The 24,764-nt window shown below is 44.2% G+C and overlaps 1 protein-coding gene across 1 annotated transcript in view; it reads right to left on the bottom strand.

Moving 5' to 3' along the window:
- Positions 1–17,028: 17,028 nt before the first annotated feature.
- PARVA (parvin alpha) overlaps positions 17,029–24,764 on the bottom strand; it is a 71,377-nt gene continuing 63,641 nt past the window's right edge. The window contains exons 12-13 of the mRNA XM_066583559.1: positions 24,268–24,340; positions 17,029–24,188 (exon numbers count right to left, since the gene is read on the bottom strand). Of these exons, the coding sequence (XP_066439656.1) occupies positions 24,112–24,188; positions 24,268–24,340 (150 nt within the window). The 3' untranslated portion in view covers positions 17,029–24,111. The remainder of the gene's footprint in view (positions 24,189–24,267; positions 24,341–24,764) is intronic.

Below are 24,764 nucleotides of genomic sequence, written 5' to 3'. Positions count from 1 at the left end.
TTCAGATATTTGTAGACAGCTATTAATCAGCCTAAACATTCCCAGATCCTTTAACCGTTCCTCATAGAACATGATTTGCAGACTGCTCACCATCTTGGTAACTCTTCTCTGAACTTGCTCCAGTTTGTCTGTCTTTTTAAAGTCGGGTGCCCAGAACTGGACCCAGTATTCCAGATGAGGTCTGACTAAGGAAGAGTAGAGGGGGATTAGCTATCCCTCCTAGATTTGATCAATTTCCCATCAATTCCCTTCATCAGATCATTTATAAAAATGTTGAACAACACTGGGCCTAGGACAGAGCCTCTGGGGGCTCTACAGGGCATCTGCAAATCAAGCCACCCATAGGGATGCATGGGCATCCGCAAATAATTAAAGCATGCAGATTTAATTTGCAGACCTTCTGGTCCGTAAAACAAATTGCAGCATGCTCCCTTGCTGTGCGGATCCCGCACTGACGGCTTCCATTGAAGTCAGTGTAAGCCGTCCGATCAGTGGCACACCCACAGCTGACAGTGAAGACGTGCTGCAGATCCAAGGGGAAAGCAGGAGTTAAAAAAAAAAAGTGTACTGCGCATGCATGTGGCACGCCGCCTGACACGCCCGCATGCATCCTCAGTGCAGAAGAAAGGAGATCCGGACAGGTAAAAAATGTCCTTTGCTGCGGGTTCCTATTGGCAGAATCCGACCTGCCCCGCCTGTGGACATGAGGCCTTAGTATTAAGGCTATTAACCTAATGAGTTTCAGATGTGTTCTTTTTTTATGGAGTTGCACAGCGTGTTCATATTTGTGCACCTTGCATAGACTTCTATGGGGCCCTTGGTGTACAAATACACAGGAAAATAGAGCACATGAAAAATGCGAAAATGAGAAGAAGAAACCTTGACGTTGTGGAAAGCTGCAGATTGTATGCAGTGAAAATCTGTGGCAAAATCCATAGCATTTCTGCATCAAAATTCACACCATTGATTTCCGCCTGCACATAACAGCGCTCCTCTCATCTCCAAATACTGAGCGCCGCCGACCCCAAGAGCGCAGTGCGCACCATCATACAGCGACCGCTGCTGAGCGCCGCCATCTTTCCCCCAGTGATAGGCAGCAAACTTCTGCATCATCTGACTGGTTGCGGCAGCGTTCCGTAGGTGTTGTCAGGTGACGGTGTGCGCTGCGCTCTTGGTGCTGAAGACTACAACACTGTATCTACATGTGAGCCCCGCGTCCGCCCAGTAAGCCGCAGAGCGAAAATGTGACATTTTTGTAGGGTAATAATCCATAATAATAATCCAGACACATATTCTCGCTGTGTGCGGAAACGAGCGCGTTTTACTCATATCCTGCGCCTAAACATCTTGAATGTATTATGATGGACGGATCATATTTCATGTCATGCAATTAAGACATCACTTTCCAAACAAGTAAAGTTTTCGGAGCCGCGGCGTGCCAATCCCCTTTACCCCAGAGAACAATTACAGATACGTTTATACATAGCAGCATATAAATAGATTTCTTTCTCGTTTCTGAGGTGCATTTAATATGCTGCTTGACGGCGGCCAAGAAACGTTCTATCCCTGAAGGAAATGTATCACTTTGTATTCGGAGATGGAGTGTATAACACAGGAGGCGGATCAAGGAGGACGGGCGTATATCGGACGCCGTTTTCACGGCCGGCTGATATATGCCACCATCTGATGCATTGGATTCCAATGCATCAGATAACACAGGCATATTCCCGCGGAGTAAAAGCGCCCAGGTAGTCCTAGAACTATCTTCCTGGCCGGACTACAGCTGCTGCCATAGACTCCTATGGGAGCCAATGACAGCGGCCGGAGAAGAGAGCTGGGAGGGAGTTTATCAGTGTGATTGCTAAACTCCCTCCCCCTCCTCTTCTCCTCTCCGCCCCTTGCCACTGTTTGCAATTAAAGGGAGTGGGCCATGAGCAGAGATAAGCTCCACCCTGCCCCCTCCAATTGCAAACAACGGGGTGAAGAGGGGCGGGAGCTCAGCACACTATCTCCTGCCCCCGCCCCGCCTCCTCCCGTTGCAGAGAGCCAGCGAGGGGGAGGGAGCATAGCAGAGCTAAACTGTCTCCCCCCGCCTGACGACATGTACGCCGAGCAAGTGCATCACATGGTAGCGTATATCGTCAGCCCTAAGTTTGGTATCGTAGTAATCGTACCGACCCATAGAATAAAGTTAACAGGTCATTCTTGTGGCAGTGTGTACGCCGTAGAAATAAGACACACTCAAAGATGGCGGAATTTCGGATTGTTTTTCCATTTCTCTCCACTTAGAATTTTTTTTAAGTCTTTCAGTACATTATATGTCACATTAACTAGTACCATTAAAAAATACAACCCATTATGCAAAAGACGAGCCCTCAGACACCGGCAGCGATGGAGAAGTAAAAGAGTTATCATTTTTTAAAAGGCGAGAGAAAAAACTGAAAATGGAAAAAAAAAAGGGAGCCATGTCCTTAAGGGGTTAATAAAGGGGCAGTCAGTGTATTCTTGTTTACAGACAAAGGGCTTATTTAGAGGACTGTATATCGGCTCGGTTTTCACGCCGAGCTGGGTGTCCTTGTCTGCAGGGGGAGGAGGATGGAAGAGCCAGGAGCAGGAACTGAGCTCCCGCCCCGCACCACTACTTGCAATGGGTGGCATGGGGGCGGAGCTAAGCGACGAGACTTAGCTCTGCCCCGCCTCGCCCCTTCCTATTGCAAATAGTGGCAAGGGGTGGAGAGGGGGCGGGAGCTCAGTTCCTGCTCCTGGCTCTTCCATCCTCCTCCCCCTGCAGACAAGGACACCGTATATCGGCTCGGCGTGAAAACTGAGCTGATATACGGTCATCTAAATAAGCCCAAAGGCCGAACCCTCCTATTTATTAACACACCTGGGAGTCTTTTCATGACAAGTGGTGTAATGCTCCCCACCTTCATATCTCAGATTTGTTCAAAATCTGTGTATTACACGCTCATGGTATCAAAAGAAATCTCCCAAAGTTTTAGGTTCCTCCAGCTAGTGGTTCCTGGGTTAGACCCCTGTACAGGGGGGCGTCCGCAAGGGCCGCACAACAAGGAATAAAATGGCATATTGTAGCTATTAATAAATTTGGCGCTACGTGATCATAAAAGCTGCACAACCTCTTCTGCTAAGTTTAATGGTCCATCGTGAACGTTTCAGGTTCTAAAGCTAGCTCGAAAGTTTGCTTGAAGGGGCCTCAAAGTCTGTCGTTCTCCACGGAAGGAAATTTGGGCCACTGCAGCCTCTCCCCAAAAGGTGATGCCAACCTGATACTTGTACCTTGTACTATACTGGCGCAGTATTATTGTATCTACTGGCGCTAGCCACTATTGGGGTGAAGACCTACCGGCACTTCACCGCAATCCCTCAAATATGTCATTGTTTACAAACATTAGAAAGGTTGCTTAATTATAAAAAAAAGCGTCAGCTTAAATTGTTGTCTTAGGGCTAATGCCCACGGATGGATTTCTGCCACGAAATCTGCAGTGGAATTCCGCAGCTATTAGGTTCTATTGAATCTAATAGCTTTCCTGCTGCCAGTGTTCGCATGCGGAATTCTGTTGCGGATTTCCGCTGCTGGAAAAAAATTGTGACATGTTCTATTTCACCACGGATTTCCACAGTGGGAGGTCTCCATTAATCTATTATTAATGGAGACCGCGGAAATCCGCAGCGGAATTCCCGTAGCGGCAGAATTCCGCGGCGCTCGTGGGCATGAGCTCTTGCTGATACTATATGAAAGAGGATTTTTTTTCTCCGTTATACCAGTAAGTTTTCATTTTTCAATGCCACCTCTGCTGTTTAGCGCCATCTTACCACCTGCAGTGTGATTTGCGCTGCCATTAAGTTTTGCGCTTGCATAAAACCCCCCATACTTTGACAAAAAAAATTCTAACCACACCACAGGTGGCATTGCAAAACAGTGAAACGGCCTATTTTGGACTTGAGGATGCAATGATTTTTGGGGGATTTTCATCCTCAGTTTTCAAAAGCCCTAAGTTTTTTATTTTTTTGTCAACGTGGCTTATTTTTTTACATAGCGAACTGTAGTTTTTATTGGTACCATTTTGGGGGTACGTATAGTGTGTTGTATAACTTTTATTAAATGTTTTTTGGAGGGCAGGGGAAAAAAACACATCAATTCTGCCATTCTTTTTTAAATTTTTTTATTTTTCTAGCATAAATTACATGGTCAATTCTTTCTGCGGATTGATATGATTACGACAATACGAAAATTGTATTTTTTTAGATTTTTTCGCAGTACACCCCCACCTTTTTTTTTTTATAAATATATATATTTTTGTATCCCTGCATTCAGTCCCATAGGTTTTATATTTTTTCCACCGACGGAGCTCTGCGAGGGCTTGTTTTTTGTATAATAAGCTGCAGTTTTTATTGATACCATTTTGGGGTTCATATGGCTTTTTTGATCACTTTTATTGCATTTTTGGGAGCTGAAATAAAAAAAAGGATTTTGGCTCAGTTTTCTTGCTTCTTTTTAGCATTTGCTGTGCAAACTAAAACTGGTGTTCAATTTATTGGACAGGTCATTATGGATGCAGTGATACCAAACTTGTTTTTTATAGCTTTTTAAAATTTTCTTTTAGAAAAGAGGGAAAAGTACACAGGAAAAGGTTTTTTTTCAAACTTTTTAATGTTTTTTTTTTCAAACTTTTTTTTCTCCATTTTTTTATGCCCCAGTAGGGAAGTTGAATCTACGATGCTATGAAATCTCATAATACACTTCAATACTTCTGAACTGCAGTTTATTATCGCTTATCATAATGATCACAGGCCATGGCAGCCTCGGACGACATTGACTGTTGTCTGGTTGTCATTGTAACCTATTGTCAGACGAACAATGACATCACAGAGGTTGTGCCCTTCCTTTGCGAACCTTTTATATTCCATGATCAACATTGATTGTTCTCACCGCTCCCCGCTGTTGCAGCCAGAGGCCAGCTGTAAGTCACAGGGCAGGCTAAGCTTCTGAGGCCACACTCTCCATAGGATGTAACTGTACGCCCATTCGCAGGAACCTCTTCTTGGGTGTGTGTGTGTGTGCGTGCGTGCGTGCGTGTGTGTGTGCGCCCTGGGGCAGGAAGGGGTAAATAGAATGAAATTATAGTAGCAGATGAATATAATGGTGGACCCCCTTGCCTGCAGCGCCCCTGTGCAGGTACAGGTAATGGTACATTCACCTGCGATGACATATGCAGATTATTTGCTTTGCACTTGAACCCTCTGAATAGGAATAGACTGAGACGATTGAATCTGCTGGTGCTGTTTGTGTTGGACGGGGCTGGAGGATGATTTAGGAGGACATGGAGGGCCTGTGAAATTCCACAGATGTTCCCGTCTGGGCCATTCTTGTGACACTGCTCAAGTGGATTATTAATTAATACTCAATGTGAACTCAGTGCGGTGGTGCTATCTGTTCTTAAAGGACCCTGGCGAAAAGTAATGGACTGACTGCCATAGTCACCATACTGTAGAGGGTCCCGGGAAAAGTATTTGATGCAACTTACGTAATTGTATTAAAATAAGAGGCCATGGTGAAAACTTGTACAGTAGAGGGTGGTTTAGGCTGCATGTCCACGGGCGATGATCCTCTGATGTGCGGATCATGATGTGAGAAGCTTTCCATAGTGTTGCTATGGAAAGCGCAGCGCCGGCATCCACAAGCAGAGAATCATAGTAATTCTCCGCTCGCGGGATCTAAATCGTGGCATGCCACGATTCTCTGCAGTGAGCTTATCTGTTAAATAGGCTCACCTCTAAGACCTGTCAGCGCACCCCTCTCTTCCCCTGCGGCGGAATATCACTTGCGACATTTTGTCACGGCCGTGGACAGGGGGCCTTACAGTTGTATCAATTCTACACAATCCTCTGTGAGCTGAACAGCCTGGACCCCAGACTCATACACGTTAGGGCCCATTCACACTGATGGATGTTCTGTCCATATTCAGTCTGTTACTTTTACTGACTAAATACGCGCAGCACGGGGACCGATTTAATAAATTGGTGTATTCAAATGTGCATTAAAAAAAAATCGCAGCATGTCCCATTTCGGTTCACACACTGTTTTCTGCGGGATGTAACAAAACTGGACTTCCTATACGCGTGAAAAACGCAGTGAACACGGATGTAACATGGGTGTATAAACACCCATCATGCACAGCAAATATGTATCAGGGCTCATCACCACGACAGTGTTTTCACCACATATAGAGATCCATGCACAAAGACGTGTAGACACTGCGTATCGATACGCACGAGGAATAGAATGCAGCATTCTTTACTTCTCTGTATTGGCGGCGTTTTCATACTCATCCTCGCTCTGAAACAGATCGGGGAAACAATTTTTCAAAGAGTCACGCTGCGTATTTCCGTGTGCGTGTGGAAACGCGGCCGATATACGCTCGTGTGAAAGAGCCCTGAATGTGTTTTTATACTTGTCTGTATTTCTGTGTTTTTTCTTTGTATCACTTTTCTATATGTAATAAATATATATATAGTTGTAAGTCCTGCACTCCAGTCTGCTTTTCTTCTGTTTGACATATATTATAGGAGGGACTTTTTGTTATATGTATGGGGTATATGAGGTTGATATTTTCTACCCCTGATATATGATTTATGATGCCCTGCGGCTTTTGTTAAACTACTGTACATATATTGTAATAAACTATTAGGAAGGAGAGAAATTTGGGCTGCTGATCTGTTTAGTTCACAGCTAAGAGTTTTAGACTGTATAACAGTATAGAAGTCGCTGTTAGGCCTTATTTACATGGGACGACCATTGGGCAAACGATGCCCGACACTCGTCCCCGCACATACTCACTGTGGTACTGTTGCACAAGAGCTAGTACCGCTGGCTCACAGCAGGGCGGCTGCAGGAGATTTCTCTCCTCGCTCTCCCCCGCCCCGCTCCATTCACTTAACACAGCAGCTGTTCAGTACTGAGTAGCTGCTATTTACAGTGAACGCTCATCGTTCAGGATTTTATGCAACCTAAATGATGAACGCTGATCATTCAGTGTAAACAGCAGCCGTTCAGTACTGAGCAACCGCTATGTAAAGAGAATGGAGAGGGGCAGGGGAGAGCAAGGAGAGAAATCTCCAGCCTCCCCACTGCGAGCCAACAATACTCGCTCCTGTGCAACAGCACAAGAGCGAGTACATGTGGGGATGAGTGTCGGCATCGTTTGCCCAACAGTCGTGCTGTGTAAATGGGGCTTTACATTGTAGCAAACATTCTCCTCATGTATATAATGCACAGATGATTGTCGGGATGTGCAGCATCCGAGGAGCAGGACCACAGCTGAGGAGATGGCGGGGTAGATAAGGATTTCTGCTAGGTGGCTGTACCATTTCCTCCCCTGGGGGTAGCTCGGGTCCCGTCCAAGTCACTGCTGGGGGAGGTCACAGGGGAAAAGTAACCAGAAGTTAGCTTAAAGTTCTTTGTCACTCGTGACGCCACCGTTCCATCCTCTGCAGTGAATCATGGCGAAGTAAATAACTTAGTCCACACACAGGGAAACTTTCTGGACAAATCGGGAATGGTCGATAGTGTCTGTTTACTGTAACTTCAGCAAATTCCAGTTTACAACAGTAGTTTGGCACAGGTACTAGAGGTCAAGGTGGTGTGACAGGGAGTACCTGTAACACTCACGCTTCTTGCGCCTTACTTCTTGCCCAGCATTACTTCTCTCACTCAGCATTCAGTGATAGCACTGGCATATCCTGGGTAGACTGGTCCCAGGACGAACAGACGAGTATCACTCAATCTCTTCCATTCTGTGCACACACAGACCAATCTGTGTCTGTGGGATTCACTCGCTTCTTGCAGACTTAGCACAGATTAGACTCTTGCAAGACTCTCTAGCATATACTAGCCTAGTTTAGACTGCCTAGCCCAGCATCCTTGCAAACACATATATAAGACATAGTCACGTGACATACAACATGATACATTTTTCAGACATAACACAAACAATTACCCATTCAGTGCTGCAGAGGTGCAATACACTCCATAATTAAGACACTGAGAAGACAATGGCACGAGACAGACATATAACATTATGGAGGGGCCCCACTAACTCTAGGCCACTACAGATGGGTAAGGCCTTGTTCCCATCAGCGCTCAGGGGTTTCGTTTTTCTGCTGCATTTGGGGAGCAGAAAAACTGCACCCCCTGGCAAAATTAATTCATCTTATAATGAAACCGGACAGCGTCAAGCAGACCCCATTGACTATAATGGGGTCCACTCAGTTTTCAGCTGGCCTTACAGCTTTTTACAGGATGAAATCGTGAAATTCTGTAGCGCCCTGTTTTTTAAACGTAATTCAGTGAGAGAGATTCCGAATCGAACCTCCAACGCTGATGTGAAAGAGCACTAAGTTATGCTGAGTGACAACTATTTCTGATAACCATTAGGCTGCCTTCACACATGCCCAGGCTTGGACTGGCCCACAGGGGAACAGGTGAAATTCCCCAGTGGATCCTGAGCCAAGCTGGGACCCTCAGCTTTTACCGCCCGCACGAGCTGAGCACATATTGGGTAGTTGGGAGTCTACCAATACCTGCCTGCTGCAATCTCCATATACTTCAGTAAAAACAGGGCCACATGCAAGCACTGCCACCTTTCTACTGAAGTCTATGGAAAATACAGTGACAAGGAATTTGTGAACAGGGATCAGGTAATATTGCATGTAGCTGTAATCGGGCTGCCAGAATGAATCTTACTGGTGGGCACTGAGCACCCAAGTTCTGCCCTACACATATATTTTCTGGGTTTTTTTGCAGCTGTAAACCTGCAGCAAATATCCACAGTGGCCAAATCAGGACCTAAATGGTGCAGATATTACTGCAGGTTTTAACCCTTATATTTCAAAGGTTGTAATCCACAACTTAAATCTGTACCATAAATAGGCACAATGTGGATTTAGAAACTGCAGCATTTTTCAAAAGTGCTGTTAATTTGGTGTGCAAATTTTCCACTCTATGTAAAGGATTTTTAAAAATCTCGTCCACATGGCTTGTACTGTTATAAGGGGGGTGAGCAGTGCCCTGCTCCCCGCTTACTTATGGAATTCTGGATGGAGTTCTATATTTAAATTGCAGGCTGTGCTGCCTTCACCTCCATCTGTCACTACCACGATATAATGTAACACCAACACACTGCTTTATTTTGGTGTAGTTGGCAGGATAGCACTAGTGATGGAGGGCAGCAAGCTCCTGAATGTGTCTGGTTGTCCGAGGATGTCAAAGTAAAAGTAGAGGGTGTGTGTAAGGGATTTGAGCAATGCCCTGCTCTCCTCTGAGAACCTTGCTATTAGAAGTGGAAAGAAAAAACAAAGACAAAAAATTCAGAAGGCAAGTAGAGGAGCAAGCGACCCCGATCACAAACTAATATGTTTTTACACAAATGCACAGAGCATGGGAAATAAACTGGAGCTCCTAACACAGGAAGAGAAATATGATGTCATAGGCATCACGGAAACTTGGTGGGATGATACACATGATTGGGATACAAGGCTTGAAGGATACAACTTATTTATAAGAAACAGACCTAATAAAAGGGGGGGAGGTGTTGTGTTGTATGTTAGGAGAACATTCATCTCCACAGAGATCCAAGCTTCAGAGCTGGGGGTTCTGTAGAAACTGTTTGGGTAAGAATACAAGGAGAGAACAACAGAAAGGACGCCATTGTAGGCATTTACTATAGGCCACCTGGACAAGCAGAAGATATGGAGGAACTCTTTCTACATCAGATGGCCAAGCTCTCAGGGAAGTATGACATAGTGATCATGGGAGATTTTACCCATCCAGACATTTGTTGGGAATCTCTCAGGTAAAAGTAATGGATCCAACAAATTCTTATCCGCTCTTGCTGACAACTTTATCTTCCAGAAGGTAGAAGAGAAAACAAGGGGATCTGCTATCTGGGACCTAATTCTTACCAACAGGGAGGGAATAGTTGGGGAAGTAAGGGTGGCTGGGACCTTAGGAGGCAGTGATCATGCTATGCTTGGATGTTGGCTAACAAGGGGAGGAAAACCTGAGAAAACTCAGACCTCAAGGTTGGATTTCAGAAAGGCAGATTTTACTGAACTCAGAAAGAGGAAGAATCCAATGGCTGGATGTTCTTAAGGACAGAAATGTCCAAGAAGGTGGGGAAATATTGTGAAATGAGATTCTCAAAGCACAATTGTTAACAATCCCTAAAAGAAGGAAGAATGGGAAGCATTTATACAGACCAAGATGGATGAACAAAGAACTTGCCCACATGTTAAAGAGGAAGAAAAATGTGTTTATAAAATGGAAAGAGAAATATCTAAAGAAGAATATAATGGGGTCTGCAGAAACTTTAGGGCAAGTGTCAGAAAAGCAGAAGCTGATAATGAATTGAGGCTTGCAACAGAGGCCAAAAGCAATAAAAAAGGATTTTGGGGGTCAAAAGCAAAAGAAAATTCAAAGATGCTATTGGATGCTTACAAGATGAAAATGGTGAATTCGTTAAGATGTTGGGAAGGCCGAACTTTTGAATTCCTACTTTGTCTATGACAGAATCACTGACTGGGTTGATCAGGGAAATGCGGTGGATATAGTATAACTTGACCTTAGTAAAGCATTTGACAAAGTATCTCATACCATCCTTATTGAAAAAATGACCAAATCTGGGATTGACAAGGTAACTGTTAGGTGGATTCACAACTGGCTGAGTGATCGTACTCAAAGAGTGGTCATAAATGGCTGCACATCCAAGTGGAAGAATATAGTAAGTGGGGACCACAAGGCTCTGTCCTAGGCCCAGTGTTGGCCAACATTGTTATAAATGATCTGGAGGAGGAAATTGATGGGAAACTGATCAAATTTACTGATGACACAAAGCTAGGAGGGATAGCTAACACTAGGGAAGAGAGAGAGGATTCAAAAAGATCTAGAAAAGTTTGCACAGTGGGCAACATGTTATAAATTGCTATCTAAGCAGTTCCTTAATATATGACTTTACAGATCAGCTCAGATAGAAACACCTTCTGCTCCAAATAACGCAAGATAAGACGTCTGTCTGAAGCCGCTACATGTTATTGTCACAGATGTTAGTGATACAAGCATTCTGAATCCGACAGCTCGGCTGCAAAATAGCTGTACAAACAGAAAGCCGTCCAAATGTCATAGTGACTCCTCGCATCCTCAACAATCCGAGCGACGAAGAATAACAGGATGAGAACCCAGCAAGTTCCAGGGATGTAGAGAAAGTCCAAGCTTAATGGTCATGGATACAGTTATCTAAGAAAACTTGTTTAAAGAAATTCAAATTAAAGGAATAGTTGGATCTGCAAGCTTCATTCATGACCAGAATGCTAGAAGTACAGTACAGACTGACACAGAGACAGTGGATTAGTAGATATGGAACTGAGGAGATTTGGGTCACGAAAGGTTAAGGTGCATTTACACACACAGATGATTGCTCAAAATTCATCAGAAACTAACTGTTTTGAGCGATCATTTTGAATAGGTACTAATGGGCTAATCAGCCCTTTAGTACTTCATGTGCATGTATTTAGAGAACAGCAGTTGGACTGTTCTCTAAATGCATCACTATTGTTCTCCAGCGGGGCAGCAGCTGTTAAAGAATGTTATCACCAGTTATCAGCGCTGCCTGCGGAGAGCTCAGCCTGCGGTCCCTCTAATCAGCAATGATGGATTTCATGCTGACCTGAACTCGGTGATGGACGAAAAGTGCATGGCAACTGCACAATGGGCGCACATTTACACACAATGATTATCGCTCAATCAAATGATGGCTTTTGAGCGAATTCTAAGCAATAATCATTGTGTTAAAGGGGCCTTTACGCAATAGCTGGTTATTGCCCTTTTTACTGGAAATAACATGGCCAATTAATGCATTTTTCTAGAAAGATAAAGCTTTTTACACGCAAAAACTATCTTTCAAATGATTGAAAGATTGACAGTTTTAGCAATCATTTTGCATAAACTGCTAATGGACACTAATGTCCATTAGAAGTGTATTACTTTCATTTGCGTGTAAAGGAGCCTCCAGCAGCTGTTTGCAAATCCCAGCATGTGGTCTGGACTTTGTGCTCAGCTGCATTGTCTTTGCATGGGCTGCCATGGGCTGTCAGCTGAATACAATGTCATCAGCTGCTCCCCTGGAGAACACAGTGTGCGGTCCCTGTTATCTCTCTCTGGCTAAATGATGGATTTTAAGCTCACCTAAAAATCATCATTCAGCTGAAAAGTTCAAAAGCCATCGTTTGAACTAATTTTGAGCGATATTCGTTGCACGTAAATGGGGCTTAAGATTGCAAGTTATCCCCTATCCACAGGATAGGGGATAAATTGTAGGGGCCTCACTGCCATGAGGATGAGACTGAATGAAGTGTTGGTCACACAAGCGCACTAGCACTCCGTTCACTTTCAATGGAACTCTGGAGAAATGTGGATGACACCCTCTTGGGTATTTCTGTCAGCCCTATTGAAAGGAAAGGAATGCTGACCACGCATGATCAACTGGCATTCCCATTACTGCCGGGTGACAAGCAACTTCTGCAGTGACAAGAGAGTGGGACATGGAAGTCTCGTTCTCGAGTTTGGCAGGGGCTTCAGTAGTGAATCTCCCAACGATCAGCAAGTGTTACCCTATTCTATGGATAAAGGATAACTTGCAATCTTGGTACAATGCATTTAATTGTTGCGTAATGAAAGGTTTTGCAGCTTCCTGTCAGTGAACGGAAATATTTGTGTTTACATTGAAAACCTCTGCTGATCTTGTCCAACTAACACAGTTGCTGAGCATGTTACAGAGGAGAGAGCTCTGGTGCATTACTACAAGTCATGTATTTACACGGGTGAATATGATGTAGATCAGAGAAAAACTGACCATTTTACATGGAATTTTCATGTCCATGCAATACATTTCTGCATGAAAAACAAGCAATTTGCAACAGATTTGCATTCGTTTTTCACACGTTTTTCTTACCCGTTTTTCACTTGTCTGAACAATTTTTTTGTCACACACCCATACAAAATAATGGGCAACTGACTTAAAAATAGGACATATTGTGACTATCAGAGAAAAGCCGCTCGTGTCTTAACCCATTGAAATGAATGGGATCTTTTCAGGAGCGAGTTCTATCCATCTCACAATTGGACGGAACTCGTACATGATAATTGCCCGTGTAATTAAAGCCTGAGATAAAGCTAATAGAGGTCATTACTGAACCACCTTTCATCACCTGTCCCATCTCTCCGATGGGATTCCCATTGATCCTAAGTATGGGAGTCCCATGTCTACTTTCCCCCCTAATTATACCCTTCCGCATTGAGGAGGAGCTTGAATGTAGCAGCGGCTGAGCGTGTGATGCCCCTTTATTCATTTCCATTGGACTGGGGGAGGCTCATGCTCAGCGGCTGCTCCATTCATTTCTATTGGACTGGTGGAGGCTCATGCTCAGCTGCTACTCCATTCATTTCCATTGGACTGGGGGAGGCTCATGCTCAGCGGCTGCTCCATTCATTTCCATTGGACTGGTGGAGGCTCATGCTCAGCTGCTGCTCCATTCATTTCCATTGGACTGGTGGAGGCTCATGCTCAGCTGCTGCTCCATTCATTTCCATTGGACTGGTGGAGGCTCATGCTCAGCTGCTGCTGCATTCATTTCCATTGGACTGGTGGAGGCTCATGCTCAGCGGCTGCTCCGTTCATTTCCATTGGACTGGGGGAGGCTCATGCTCAGCTGCTGTTCCATTCATTTCCATTGGACTGGTGGAAGCTCATGCTCAGCTGCTGCTCCATTCATTTCCATTGGACTGGTGGAGGCTCATGCTCAGCTGCTGCTGCATTCATTTCCATTGGACTGGGGGAGGCTCATGCTCAGCTGCTACTCTATTCATTTCCATTGGACTGGGGGAGGCTCATGCTCAGCTGCTGCTCCATTCATGTTGATGCGACTGGTGGAGATAGCTGAACGCTTGGTCTCGGGTATTTCCTTTAGTACCATTGAGGTAAATACAAGAACAGCGCTCTTCTCATGCTTAGCTGCAGCTTCACGCATGCTCCTGACTGTGGAGGGTGCAGTGAAGAGGGAAAGGGGGACACAGCAGCCCTGTTCTTGGGGTGTGTGTGTGTCGAAAAAGGGTGACACAGTAATGAAACCCCCACAGATCAGACTTTTATGACATATCCTGTGGACAGGTGATAAAAGATGATTCAGGTACAACCCTTTTTACAATGCTCTGATCATGCCCATCTACACAGTTGCATGGCTCAATAAATAAGATTTTTGACACACTGTAACGAGCCTTGTACTTGTATGGTTGGAGATGATTAGGGCAGATCATCATGCATGTAAATAACAATGAACAGAATGTAGATGTAGGTATGGGGGTCCTATGGGGTTGGGTCTGAGTTGAGCCACAGTCTATGGTCGCATTTATGCTTCCATAATATGGATAGGCGTCCGTGCCTGACTGCGGGTCTCCTGACCTGAACTTTAAGCATCATGGGACCCTATAATGCTTTGGGTCGGTAGACCGTCGGTCAGGCTGTGACGCCCATCCGTATTACGGAAGCATAAGCGTGACCAGGATACGCTTGTCTGTCATCGGTCTATGGCCTGGTGCACGCTGCACTAAGGGCAGGGAATAGAAGCCTTGGGAGGTGTAAAGAGAAAGCGAAAAATCTGGGTCAAAGGAAGGACTTCCAGCACTACAGAGTCAGAGTATGGAGATGAATGTCTATCCAGCGTGGGCCACACAGCGGCCGCTGCCACAGTAGCAGTATGCCAATCACACAGATTCACGAGACAGTAGACTCCCGTGCCATGTGGCGGCTCCCACTCCCGGCAGCCTGGATTTATGACACTGCATTTACTTTCACGCCACTCATATCACCTTCCTCTAATGATTAATATGGCACTAATCTATCTTCCCGCAGCAGTAACCTGCTCACAGTCACCAAGTAAGGAATTAAAGTTGTGGATTTTGGCGCAGTTTCAGGATTTCTCCTCTGGAATTGGCCTTGGATCAGGTTTCATAAACTCAACATGAAGAAACGGAATTTGTGCACATTTTTCTCTTTGGCTGCTAAAATGCCAACTGTCCATCGAACCCTCTGGGGGAATCAATGTTTTCTTGTGGAAGTCACAAGCTAACAGATCCCAGAGCCTTCGAATAAACAAATCCTAATCCATTCTGAGGCTGAAAACAGTCCTGACCTGAGTCCTGCTCACAGAGCTGCAGTCTGTTACATTGTGTCAGTGCTGGTACAGACAGAGTAGACAACGTTGTTGCACCTGGGCCCCAAAACCCTGGAGACCCATAAAGTCTCTCTTTCTCATATAAGACAACCAGTACTATAAATGAAAAATTATAGTTGGGGCATCCGGGTACAGATTTTGCACTGGGGGGCCAGCAGCTTCAATTTACATCTCTGCTCACAAACCCTTAGCTGTGATTATACCAGGCAGACCTATAGAATGGTAGAGTTGGCAGGGGCCTCCAGGGTCATCGAGTCCGACCCCCTGCTCAGTGCAGGATCACTAAATCACCCCAGACAGATGTCTGTCCAGCCTCTGAAGACTTCCATTGAAGGAGAACTCACCACCTCCCGTGGCAACCTGTTCCACTCATTGATCCCCCTCACTGTCTAATATCTAATCTGTGTCTCCTCCCTTTCAGTTTCATCCCATTGCTTCTAGTCTTTCCTTGTGCAGATGAGAATAGGGCTGATCCCTCTGCACTGTGACAGCCCTTCAGATATTTGTAGACAGCTATTAAGTCTCCTCTCAGCCTTCTCTTCTGCAAGCTAAACATTCCCAGATCCTTTAACCGTTCCTCATAGGACATGATTTGCAGACCGCTCACGATCTTGGTAACTCTTCTCTGAACTTGCTCCAGTTTGTCTGTCTTTTTTTTAAAGTGGGGTGCCCAGAACTGGACCCAGTATTCCAGATGAGGTCTGACTAAGGAGGAGTAGAGGGGGATAATGACCTCACGTGATCTAGACTCTATGCTTCTTATACATCCCAGAATTGTGTTTGCCTTTTTGGCTGTGCATCACATTGTTGACTCATGTTCAGTCTATGATCTATTAGTATACCCAAGTCTTTTTCACATGTGCTGCTGCTTAGCCCAATTCCTCCCATTCTGTATGTGCTTTCTTTATTTTTCTTGCCCAGATGTAGGACTTTGCATTTCTCCTTGTTAAATACCATTCTGTTAGTCGCTGCCCACCTCTTAGATTCCGTGTGTAAGCAAAAACATTTTCATGCACAGACAGAAAGCAGACATTTTGAATATAAGGAAAACTAATTTTGTGCATATGGATAAGATTTGGGTACAAAAAGAGGCCTGTCCCTTTAAGATGGACGGTTGCAAGGTCCAACATGCTGCTGAATCTGTCCCACTACCTCCTGCTAGTTCAGGGTTTATATAATGTTCCTTTATGGTGCATTGTGGGCAATATACCATTTACACCTGGCACCGTACAGAAGTATGGTCCAGTTAAAAAAAACCTCTTCCATGACTCTTTGGAGTGTAATATATTATAGGATATTATCTAAGTTGTAAGAGTGTATCTCTTAGTATATGACAGGCAGAAAGATTTTAAATGCAGCCTTGGATGTGATTGGAGTATAAGATATAATGTAACTTAAAGGAGTTTTGCAAAGAAATGCTAATAATGTATTCTCAGCATCTGGCTACATGGGGGTTGAAGCAGAAGTCCTGCTCCTGGCATCCCTGGCAAATAGCTGATTTTGCTGGGTGTAGCTGCGGCCCAACAGGCCACAAATGTAGTATTACATGATGGCCATTCAGAGGGATGAGCTGCTCATAAAGAACGTCCTTCCGTTCTTTATGATAAATGGGAGTCCCAAGCAGGGGCCCCATCTATGATGTTCATAGGCCCTAATAAAGGCATATGGACGGGCATCCCCTTTAAAGGTGAATCATTTCATGATTTGTACTAAACACAACAAACATCATGAATAGATCTCTTTATTTTAAGTGAAAAAAGCACATTATGTGATACATTGAGATACAAATATAATTTTCTTCATTTTATGAACAGCAACATAAAAATATAAATTGCGAGGCAGAATACAAAAGAATAACATGTACGTTGTGGCAGCAGCTCAGCACCGCAGACAGGGTGAAGGCAGCCATCTTTGCAACATTATCTAATCCATTTCCTTTATACCTCACGATGAGACAATTCTAGAATATAATATACCATATATATAGTTCCCTCTGTTTTGATTGCTAAAATAAGGGATCAAAAATTTTAAGAAAAGCCATTTCCAATGATTTTTCTCAATTGTAATACCGTCTTTCACCACTTTGCAGACGGCCAGTTTCTCCATAGGCACCAATGCAATAGCGCCCCCCCTATTTTGAGATCTAATGCAGAAACTTTCCATCTTTGAAGTAGAATAATAACTTTGAAATTAATCATCCAACACAGATGAAAGATGCCTTATTTTATCAGAGTACAGAAGAGATGGCAAGATAATATGTGACAAAATAGATGCTACTACATGTGTACGGATCCAACGTGCCATGCAGTAGAAGGTCTCTGTCATGGCTGCACCTTCCTGCCTATTTGCAATGAATATACTTTATTATTATTAGTTTTAGTAAAGTTTTGTATTATAATTTCTCTTCCCACCTTGTGCATAGTGAGTATAAACTATTCATGTGATGAGGCATAAAAGCAAAAAAGCCCCCAAAATACTAATTGGAATAAATCACTAAATACTAAAACAAATGTAGGGTTTAGTAAAATGTATAGAACATCTTATCTCCTGTTATTGTAAGCCATGCAGCTCTAAAATACAATGACATAAGGAACCATATGGCCAAATCTTACAATGCTGTTTGCAAAAATTCAGTCATTTAGCTTTTTTTGCGCCGCCACTTCTAGCACATCCTTGGTCCACAATTGGCTGCTACAGTAGCGAGAATGTCGAGTGACCTGGAGAAAAACTGCAGAAAATCTGACCTGTTCAAGAAAAACAACCTATTGTATCAATTGCACTAATTATCGCTAATTGTCATTTCAGCATTAGAGAAACATGGCTGCTTCCTTCCATACCTGTCCATAGGTTGTGTCTGGTGTTGCAGCTTAGCTTCATTTAAAGGGCCATGCCGGTGATTTTTTCATTCCCTATGTAGCTATCCCCCGGTATATACAAGTGGTCTAACTTTATCTTGGCGAATTATTCCCATCTGTCTGAAACTTCCCAACTCTTTCTCCTTAGATGATCACGTGATCTCAATTCGGCTCAGATCTACTTGGGGTTTAATTTACTACTCAATTTCCCAGTTTGTGTGATGCTGTTATATGGATCTAGCACAGAACCTGCATAGAGGGGGACACAAAGACTCCTATCACAGTTACTGATGATGATCACACAGCTCTTGTCACACAGTTATAATAGAGGAGATCACAGCTCATCCTCCTCACTGTGTAATCATGGGCTGTAGCTTATTTAGGTGAATACAGAAGGTAATGATAATTAAACTGTCCACCCAGCAGGCAGAAATGGCAGAGCTTCTAGCTATTGCTGTGCTGATGCATCATGGAATTGATTTGAAAGTGAAATGAAAATTTTCATCAAGATGGTGCCTAGTAAGTATCAGACAGGAGGCTACACTGAATGGAACTTCATGACTAGAATACACAGAGGGGACCTCCAGAGTGTGACAGCCAATCAGGCGAGGGGACGGGGATGGGAAAAATGCATTGTTGCAGTAGTGGCCCTTTAAAGAAAAATAAACTATTGTATCAATTGCACTAATTATCCCTTATTATCACTTCTGCCAAACTTAAAGGAGTTGTCCAGTATTAAAAAACATTGCTGCTTCCTTCCAGAAACAGTGCCACCCCTGTCCATTGGGTGTGTGTGGTATTACAGCTGAGCCTCAGTTAAGTGAACGAATTGCAATACCATGGCAGGCGTGGTGCAGTTTTGCACGAAAGCAGCCATGTTTGTTAATTCTTTGTCAAGCCCTTTAAAGGGGATTGTCTACCCTCCTCATATGATGTATTCACTATGCTCGGCTGGCTTTTTTTCCATTGCCCCCAGCAAAAACTATTTCAACACTGTTGGGGGGTTTTATATACACAGCCTTCACCATGTGGTCTAATTATGATGTCACCTTTATTCTACGGGTCATTCCGATGACATCACCACCACATTTAGAGAGGTTTTATTATGTTTTACTACTTTTGCACAATCTATACTACAAAAAGACTCTGTGTGTCACCACACGCGATGACCTTAGTGTTTTTTCATTTTTCCACTATCAGAGCTGTAGGACGGCTTGCTTTTTGCAGGATGACTTGTAGTTTTATCGGTGCATTTTGAGGCATTTACAACTTTTTGCTTACTTTTTATTCCTGCTTTGTAAGTGAGATGAACAGAAAATGGCTATTTTAACATTATCTTTTTTAACAGAATTTACCGTTTTTGGTATATAGAGCCTCGGGTGGTGCAGGGTGTTAAGGCAGCAGAAATGCAGCCCGAAGCTCTTACTCATGACCTGAAGGTTGCAAATTCAATTTCCGCATGGTTCAGGGAGCCGGCTCAAGGTTGACTCAGCCTTCCATCCCTCCGAGGTCAGTAAAATGAGCCCCCAGCTTGGTGGGGAGGTAATAAATAAATTAAGTTGAGGCTATACAAATTCCTTCATGACTCCAATCTAACAATTGCAATAATCCCGGGATTAATGTGCAAAGGAGAAAAAACTTAATTTTTTATGTAAAAACATTTATATGCCGCAGTCCGCAGTGGAATCGAAGGAGCTCAGCTTGTCTAAAACTGTATTGTACTTTTCTGGCAGAATGAGGTCTGTTCGGAGTAAGCGGGGTCAAAAAATATCCCTAATGAATTGTCCTATTAGGCCATTCTGAGTTATTACAAGGGGAGGAGTTTTTATCATTCGAGACCTCTGTCTATTGGAGAGTTGCAACAAACAAAAGCCCTGGATGTCCCACCCCATCCATGCATAACAACGTCCCATTATATGGGTGCCAGGACCTTGTTACCGTATAAGTGACCCTGTATGCCCCAAACAGCACCAAAAAGAGGGTCTGTGTCATGCTCCGCCTTCCAGCCCTGCACTCAGAATAACTCAATGTATCAATTGTGCCAAGCAAGTTCCTATGATACAAATAATAATGCAATATCACAACCAACTAGCCACGCCCATTTGTCAATATTTAGAGGGAAAGAAAATATTTCCAGACTCGCTTGCGCCATTTTTCTGTTGAAGACTGGAACCTCTCACTGTTTTATGTCCAGGCTATGCATAAAACGAGAAATAAATAGCGGTTTTGCTTATAAAAATAATTTCACCACCGAGCCTCGAAGTAAAGACGATTTTACAAAAGAAAACCCGGAAAATCTATTAATGTCAGCTGGCAAGCGGCTAGCGCCCAGCCAGGCCACGGCCAATTATCACAATAGGTGATATATTATTATTGAAATGGTATGCGAGCGCCATTCCTCGCGTGCAGCGCTTCGTACGGGAACATGACTTACAATTAATCCATTCGTACTTCCTGCGGGGGATCGTCATGATATTATACAGGCTTGAATTAAGAATGAAACACCTGACATAATGGCTCGTGTTGTTGTGTATTGGCGGCAGATTAGCGGCACGCCAAGCGTTCCTCGTATATATGTTTCAACCTCTTAATTTTCACAGCAGGTAAATTACAGATCTGCAGCAGTTATTCATTAGTGGAATTTTGCAAAAGCCATAAATTATGTGCTCAATGAGGCCAAGACGTTTTCATGTAAATTAACACCCTCAGCCGCCACGAACGCTACATATTTCTTCTACAACCTTTCGGGGAAAAAAAAAGTAGAAATGGCCATCGGTGCGTCCGTTTATTCTCCGTGTCATTTTATTGGTCTGTTTTGCTGTAATTTCCCACCTTTAACAATTTTCTAGCAGCCCAATTGGCGCAGTACAACATACTATTTGGATATTATGAATTGGAATGGTTCTATTTCTGCACTGGAGGAGTCATTATCAGCAGTTCTAAAACCTGTTTGTGTTTGTTCTTAAAGGGGTTGTCCCAATTCTAGCTGTTTTGCTGCAGGAAGCAGACAGCTCTGTACATTGCATAGTGCCCGGGGTCGGTACTGCAGGCTGAGTCTTGTTGAAGTTGCAGTACTAACCCAAGCCACTGTACAATGTATGGAGCTGTCTGCTGCCTGCAGAAAAACAGATAGAAGTGGGATAACCCCTTTAAAGGTCACCCCCTCGTTAAACAGGTTTCCCAGGTCATATAATATTAATAACCTATCCTTTATGGTGTATTCGCATCTCGGCTTTTCATGGCTAAGATGGGAAAGCCCGCACTCTATGGCCAAGATACCGTAGATCATCAATATTAGATCAATGGCGGTCTGACTCTCGATGCCCATGCCAATCAGCTGTTTGTGGAGGCTGCAGCCCTCGGGTGAACGTAGCAGCCTCTTCTTCGGTCCTGTGACATCAACATTTAGCAGTCCCATGGCTTTTCTGCAACTCAACCCCGTTCAAGTGAATGAATAACAGGCACAGGCGCTAAACGGTGCCCCATTCAAATACATAGGAGTCTGACCCCCACAACACCCAAACTACCCTGATATTGGCAAACTTTAGGTCATCAGTACTTAAAGGGGTTGTCCAGTTACTGATGGACAGGGTCTCATCGTTTGGTGCTGTGAGAAGACTTCTGTAGCATGGGGCATGGCCGCATAAAACAACCTGCTAATTACATTCTACAGTATTAGTAAGTTGCCAACATACACAATATCTACTCCCCTGCACTTATTATATAGAGGGTGTATGAGGTGGCCAATCCCTTTAAGGACTCAGCCTAGTTGGGCCCTCAAGGCAGTAGCATTTTTTTTTCATTTTTCACCTCTGCCTTTTATAAGCCGGACCGTTTCCATTTCTCCGTTAACGCAGCCGTTCGCGGGCTTCGGAATATTTTTGCCGGACAAGCTTTTATTTTTAATAGCGCCATTTAAAAAAATAATTTATCGTATGCTTGAAAAATGTTTTTGCTAATTCAAACAATCCGCGTAGCTTATAAAAGCAGAGTATCAGCTCCCTGCGCCCCGTTAGCAGCACTCGTGGCAGTGTATACAACAGCGGTACCGTGTAAAAGAGCATTGATCCCTTTAATTAATACAAGTCTCCGATGCTCTACTTCTTCAGAAAGGTTTTCGGTCATTTTACTTATTTCTGTGGCCGAAACAGATGGGCGACAGTCAACATGGTTACAAAAACAGCTTATACGAGGGTTGTCACCCAACTTTCCTAGACGCCTGAACGACAAAACCGCTTAGTTATGCGGCATCAGGGAGTGATGGGTGTTTTACTGCATGACTAGGTAAGATTTACCAGGAGGCTGGCAAGTTGTGTGATGCCCCCTGTACAGGCATACGTATTGGTTGCCACCCAACGTCTTCAGCCACAGATATAACTAAGTGGCAGCGGAGCAGAACTCTTAAAGTGAATCTTCCACCAGTGTTTTATCCACGGAGGGACGTGATGGTTCAGCACTTCTAACATGCGTCCTACACAATGCTCGTGTCCCGTTCAGGCTATATTTATACGCGCCTATGTGTTATCGGTCCGATATTGCACTTGCAAACGTGATATCAGAAAGCACATATCCCATAGAGTTGAATGGGAGATGCACGCATAGGAAGAATCAAGCTGCTGACGTGCCAAGGTCGTGGGGACACAGCGCTGGTTTGGGGTGCCTGATGTGTGTGGAACATACTTCCCCAGACTCCCCTTATGTAGTTTATGGGGCTATAGGTGATGAAGAATGTCCCTTTAACAGCAGAATGTACAGTGGCCAATAGGGTCCCCAGAGTCATCGGGGCGGAGCTGGGGCCTTACCGAGTCATGCCTTGATGGACATCCCCCTGTGTTCGTGACGTCAGTGCTGACTCACCCATGCTACTTCCATCGCTGTTCATTTGTACCCCCTGGTCATGTACAGAGCAGCTTCGTACGTGTAGAGAGATGGAAGAAGCATGAGCGAGATAATGCTGACATCGCCAGTCATAAGGGGTGCCAATCACGGTGGGTTGGGTGCCATCCAGCAGTAAATCAGGAAGGTTTGTCTCCGCCCAGATGACTTTGGGGACCCCATTAGCATATTATGGGCACACAGCTGTGTAAGTACATTTTCAGGCTTGACGGGACAATCGTTATAAGACCATGTGTAGATAACATGTTAAATATCCTGTACCATCATGCCTTCTGTTCATTGTTGCAAAAGCTGGTGAGAGGATCCTTCTAAGGAACTGGTGGAAAGGGTCAAAATATCCTTCAATTACTAAGTAGAGTCCAAAAACTCAGTGGCAGTATAAAAAATGAGACATTAAGCACCATCTAGTGAATCATATGTAACAGTATGTACTATAGTTAACTTACTTGTCCTGTTTGTGGCAGTAATTAGTAAATGGGGGTTATTAAAGTGGTTGTCCATTTGTAAGCTATTGTTGGCCTATTCTCCGGATTGGCCATCAGTAGTAGATTGGCAGGGGTCCATCACCTAGGACCTTGTCAATCAACTGTTTGTCTCGCCATTGTGCTTGTTCACTGAGATGATTTCTGTAGGAAGCAGACACCTCCGTTCCCACTGTAGTGGCCAGGCTTGGTATTACACCCAATCATTTCAATGGGAACTTGGCCTGCTATACCAAGCCTGGGCACAGCAGAAGGAACTGAGCTATCTGCTTCCTGTAGAAATCAGCTAGGGCACCAACACATCAAGGCACTGATCGTGGGGGTCCCAGGTGATGGACCCTCACCATTCTACTACTGATGACCTATCCTAAGGATAGGCCATCAATAGTTTAAAACTGGACAACCCCTTTAATTGCCACTCATCGATTGCCTGGACTTTATATGAACTCAATACTAGACCTAAAAATAATCCAAAAATATATAAAATGTTCCCTTTTTCTTAGCGTTAAATAAAATAGTGAATGGTTGTGAAGCTTTTCGGGCTTGTTTTCTGGACTTTTTCCTCTTGTCCGGTCTTATTCCACGCTGCGATATTTGGTGAACAGATTGTACAGGACTCTGAGCGTGGACTTCAAGTCACAGTTCACGATGTCTGGGGGTAGAAGAGAAATCACTCAGAAGCTATGACAGCAGATGACAATAGTGACACGACACGCAGACGCAGTACTGACCTTCCGGCCGCGGTTTTGGCTTCTCTAAGCCGCCATCTTGCATAAGTTCAAATGAAAAGGATACATTTAGGACCTGAGGAGAAAGTAACGGGACATCAAGACTCTGGCCGCTCTCACACGGTGCTTTTTTTCATGGCGTTTTGAACGCCGCGGTATAACGCTTCCATTGATTTCAATGAGAGCCTCGCAGACATGCGCCCGATCGTGACGCCTTCTAGCCCCGCGATTTTTGAGCGGAGTCTGTTTTATCTTTTGCATTTAGCGCACCTCATCAAGCTGTGCTAAACCCCGCTGTCAGCCGCAGGGAGCTGCAGCTGAAAACTAAAGTAAAATGGCGGCGCTTTCCCGCGCTGCTGTGTGAGAGTGGCCGAGGGGCTCATTCAAACAGCGTACTTACGTTCCATATTACACCCATCATACAGACACAATAAACCCCATTAATTTGCACTGGAGTATGCGGACGAGCGTATTCTTCACGTGACCTTTGGTTGAGCCAA

The sequence above is a fragment of the Eleutherodactylus coqui genome, chromosome 11 (genome assembly GCF_035609145.1).
Source record: "Eleutherodactylus coqui strain aEleCoq1 chromosome 11, aEleCoq1.hap1, whole genome shotgun sequence".
Taxonomy (NCBI): Eukaryota; Metazoa; Chordata; class Amphibia; order Anura; family Eleutherodactylidae; genus Eleutherodactylus; species Eleutherodactylus coqui.
The sequence above is the reverse complement of the archived record's forward strand: the minus strand, read 5'-3'. Positions and strand labels throughout refer to the sequence as shown.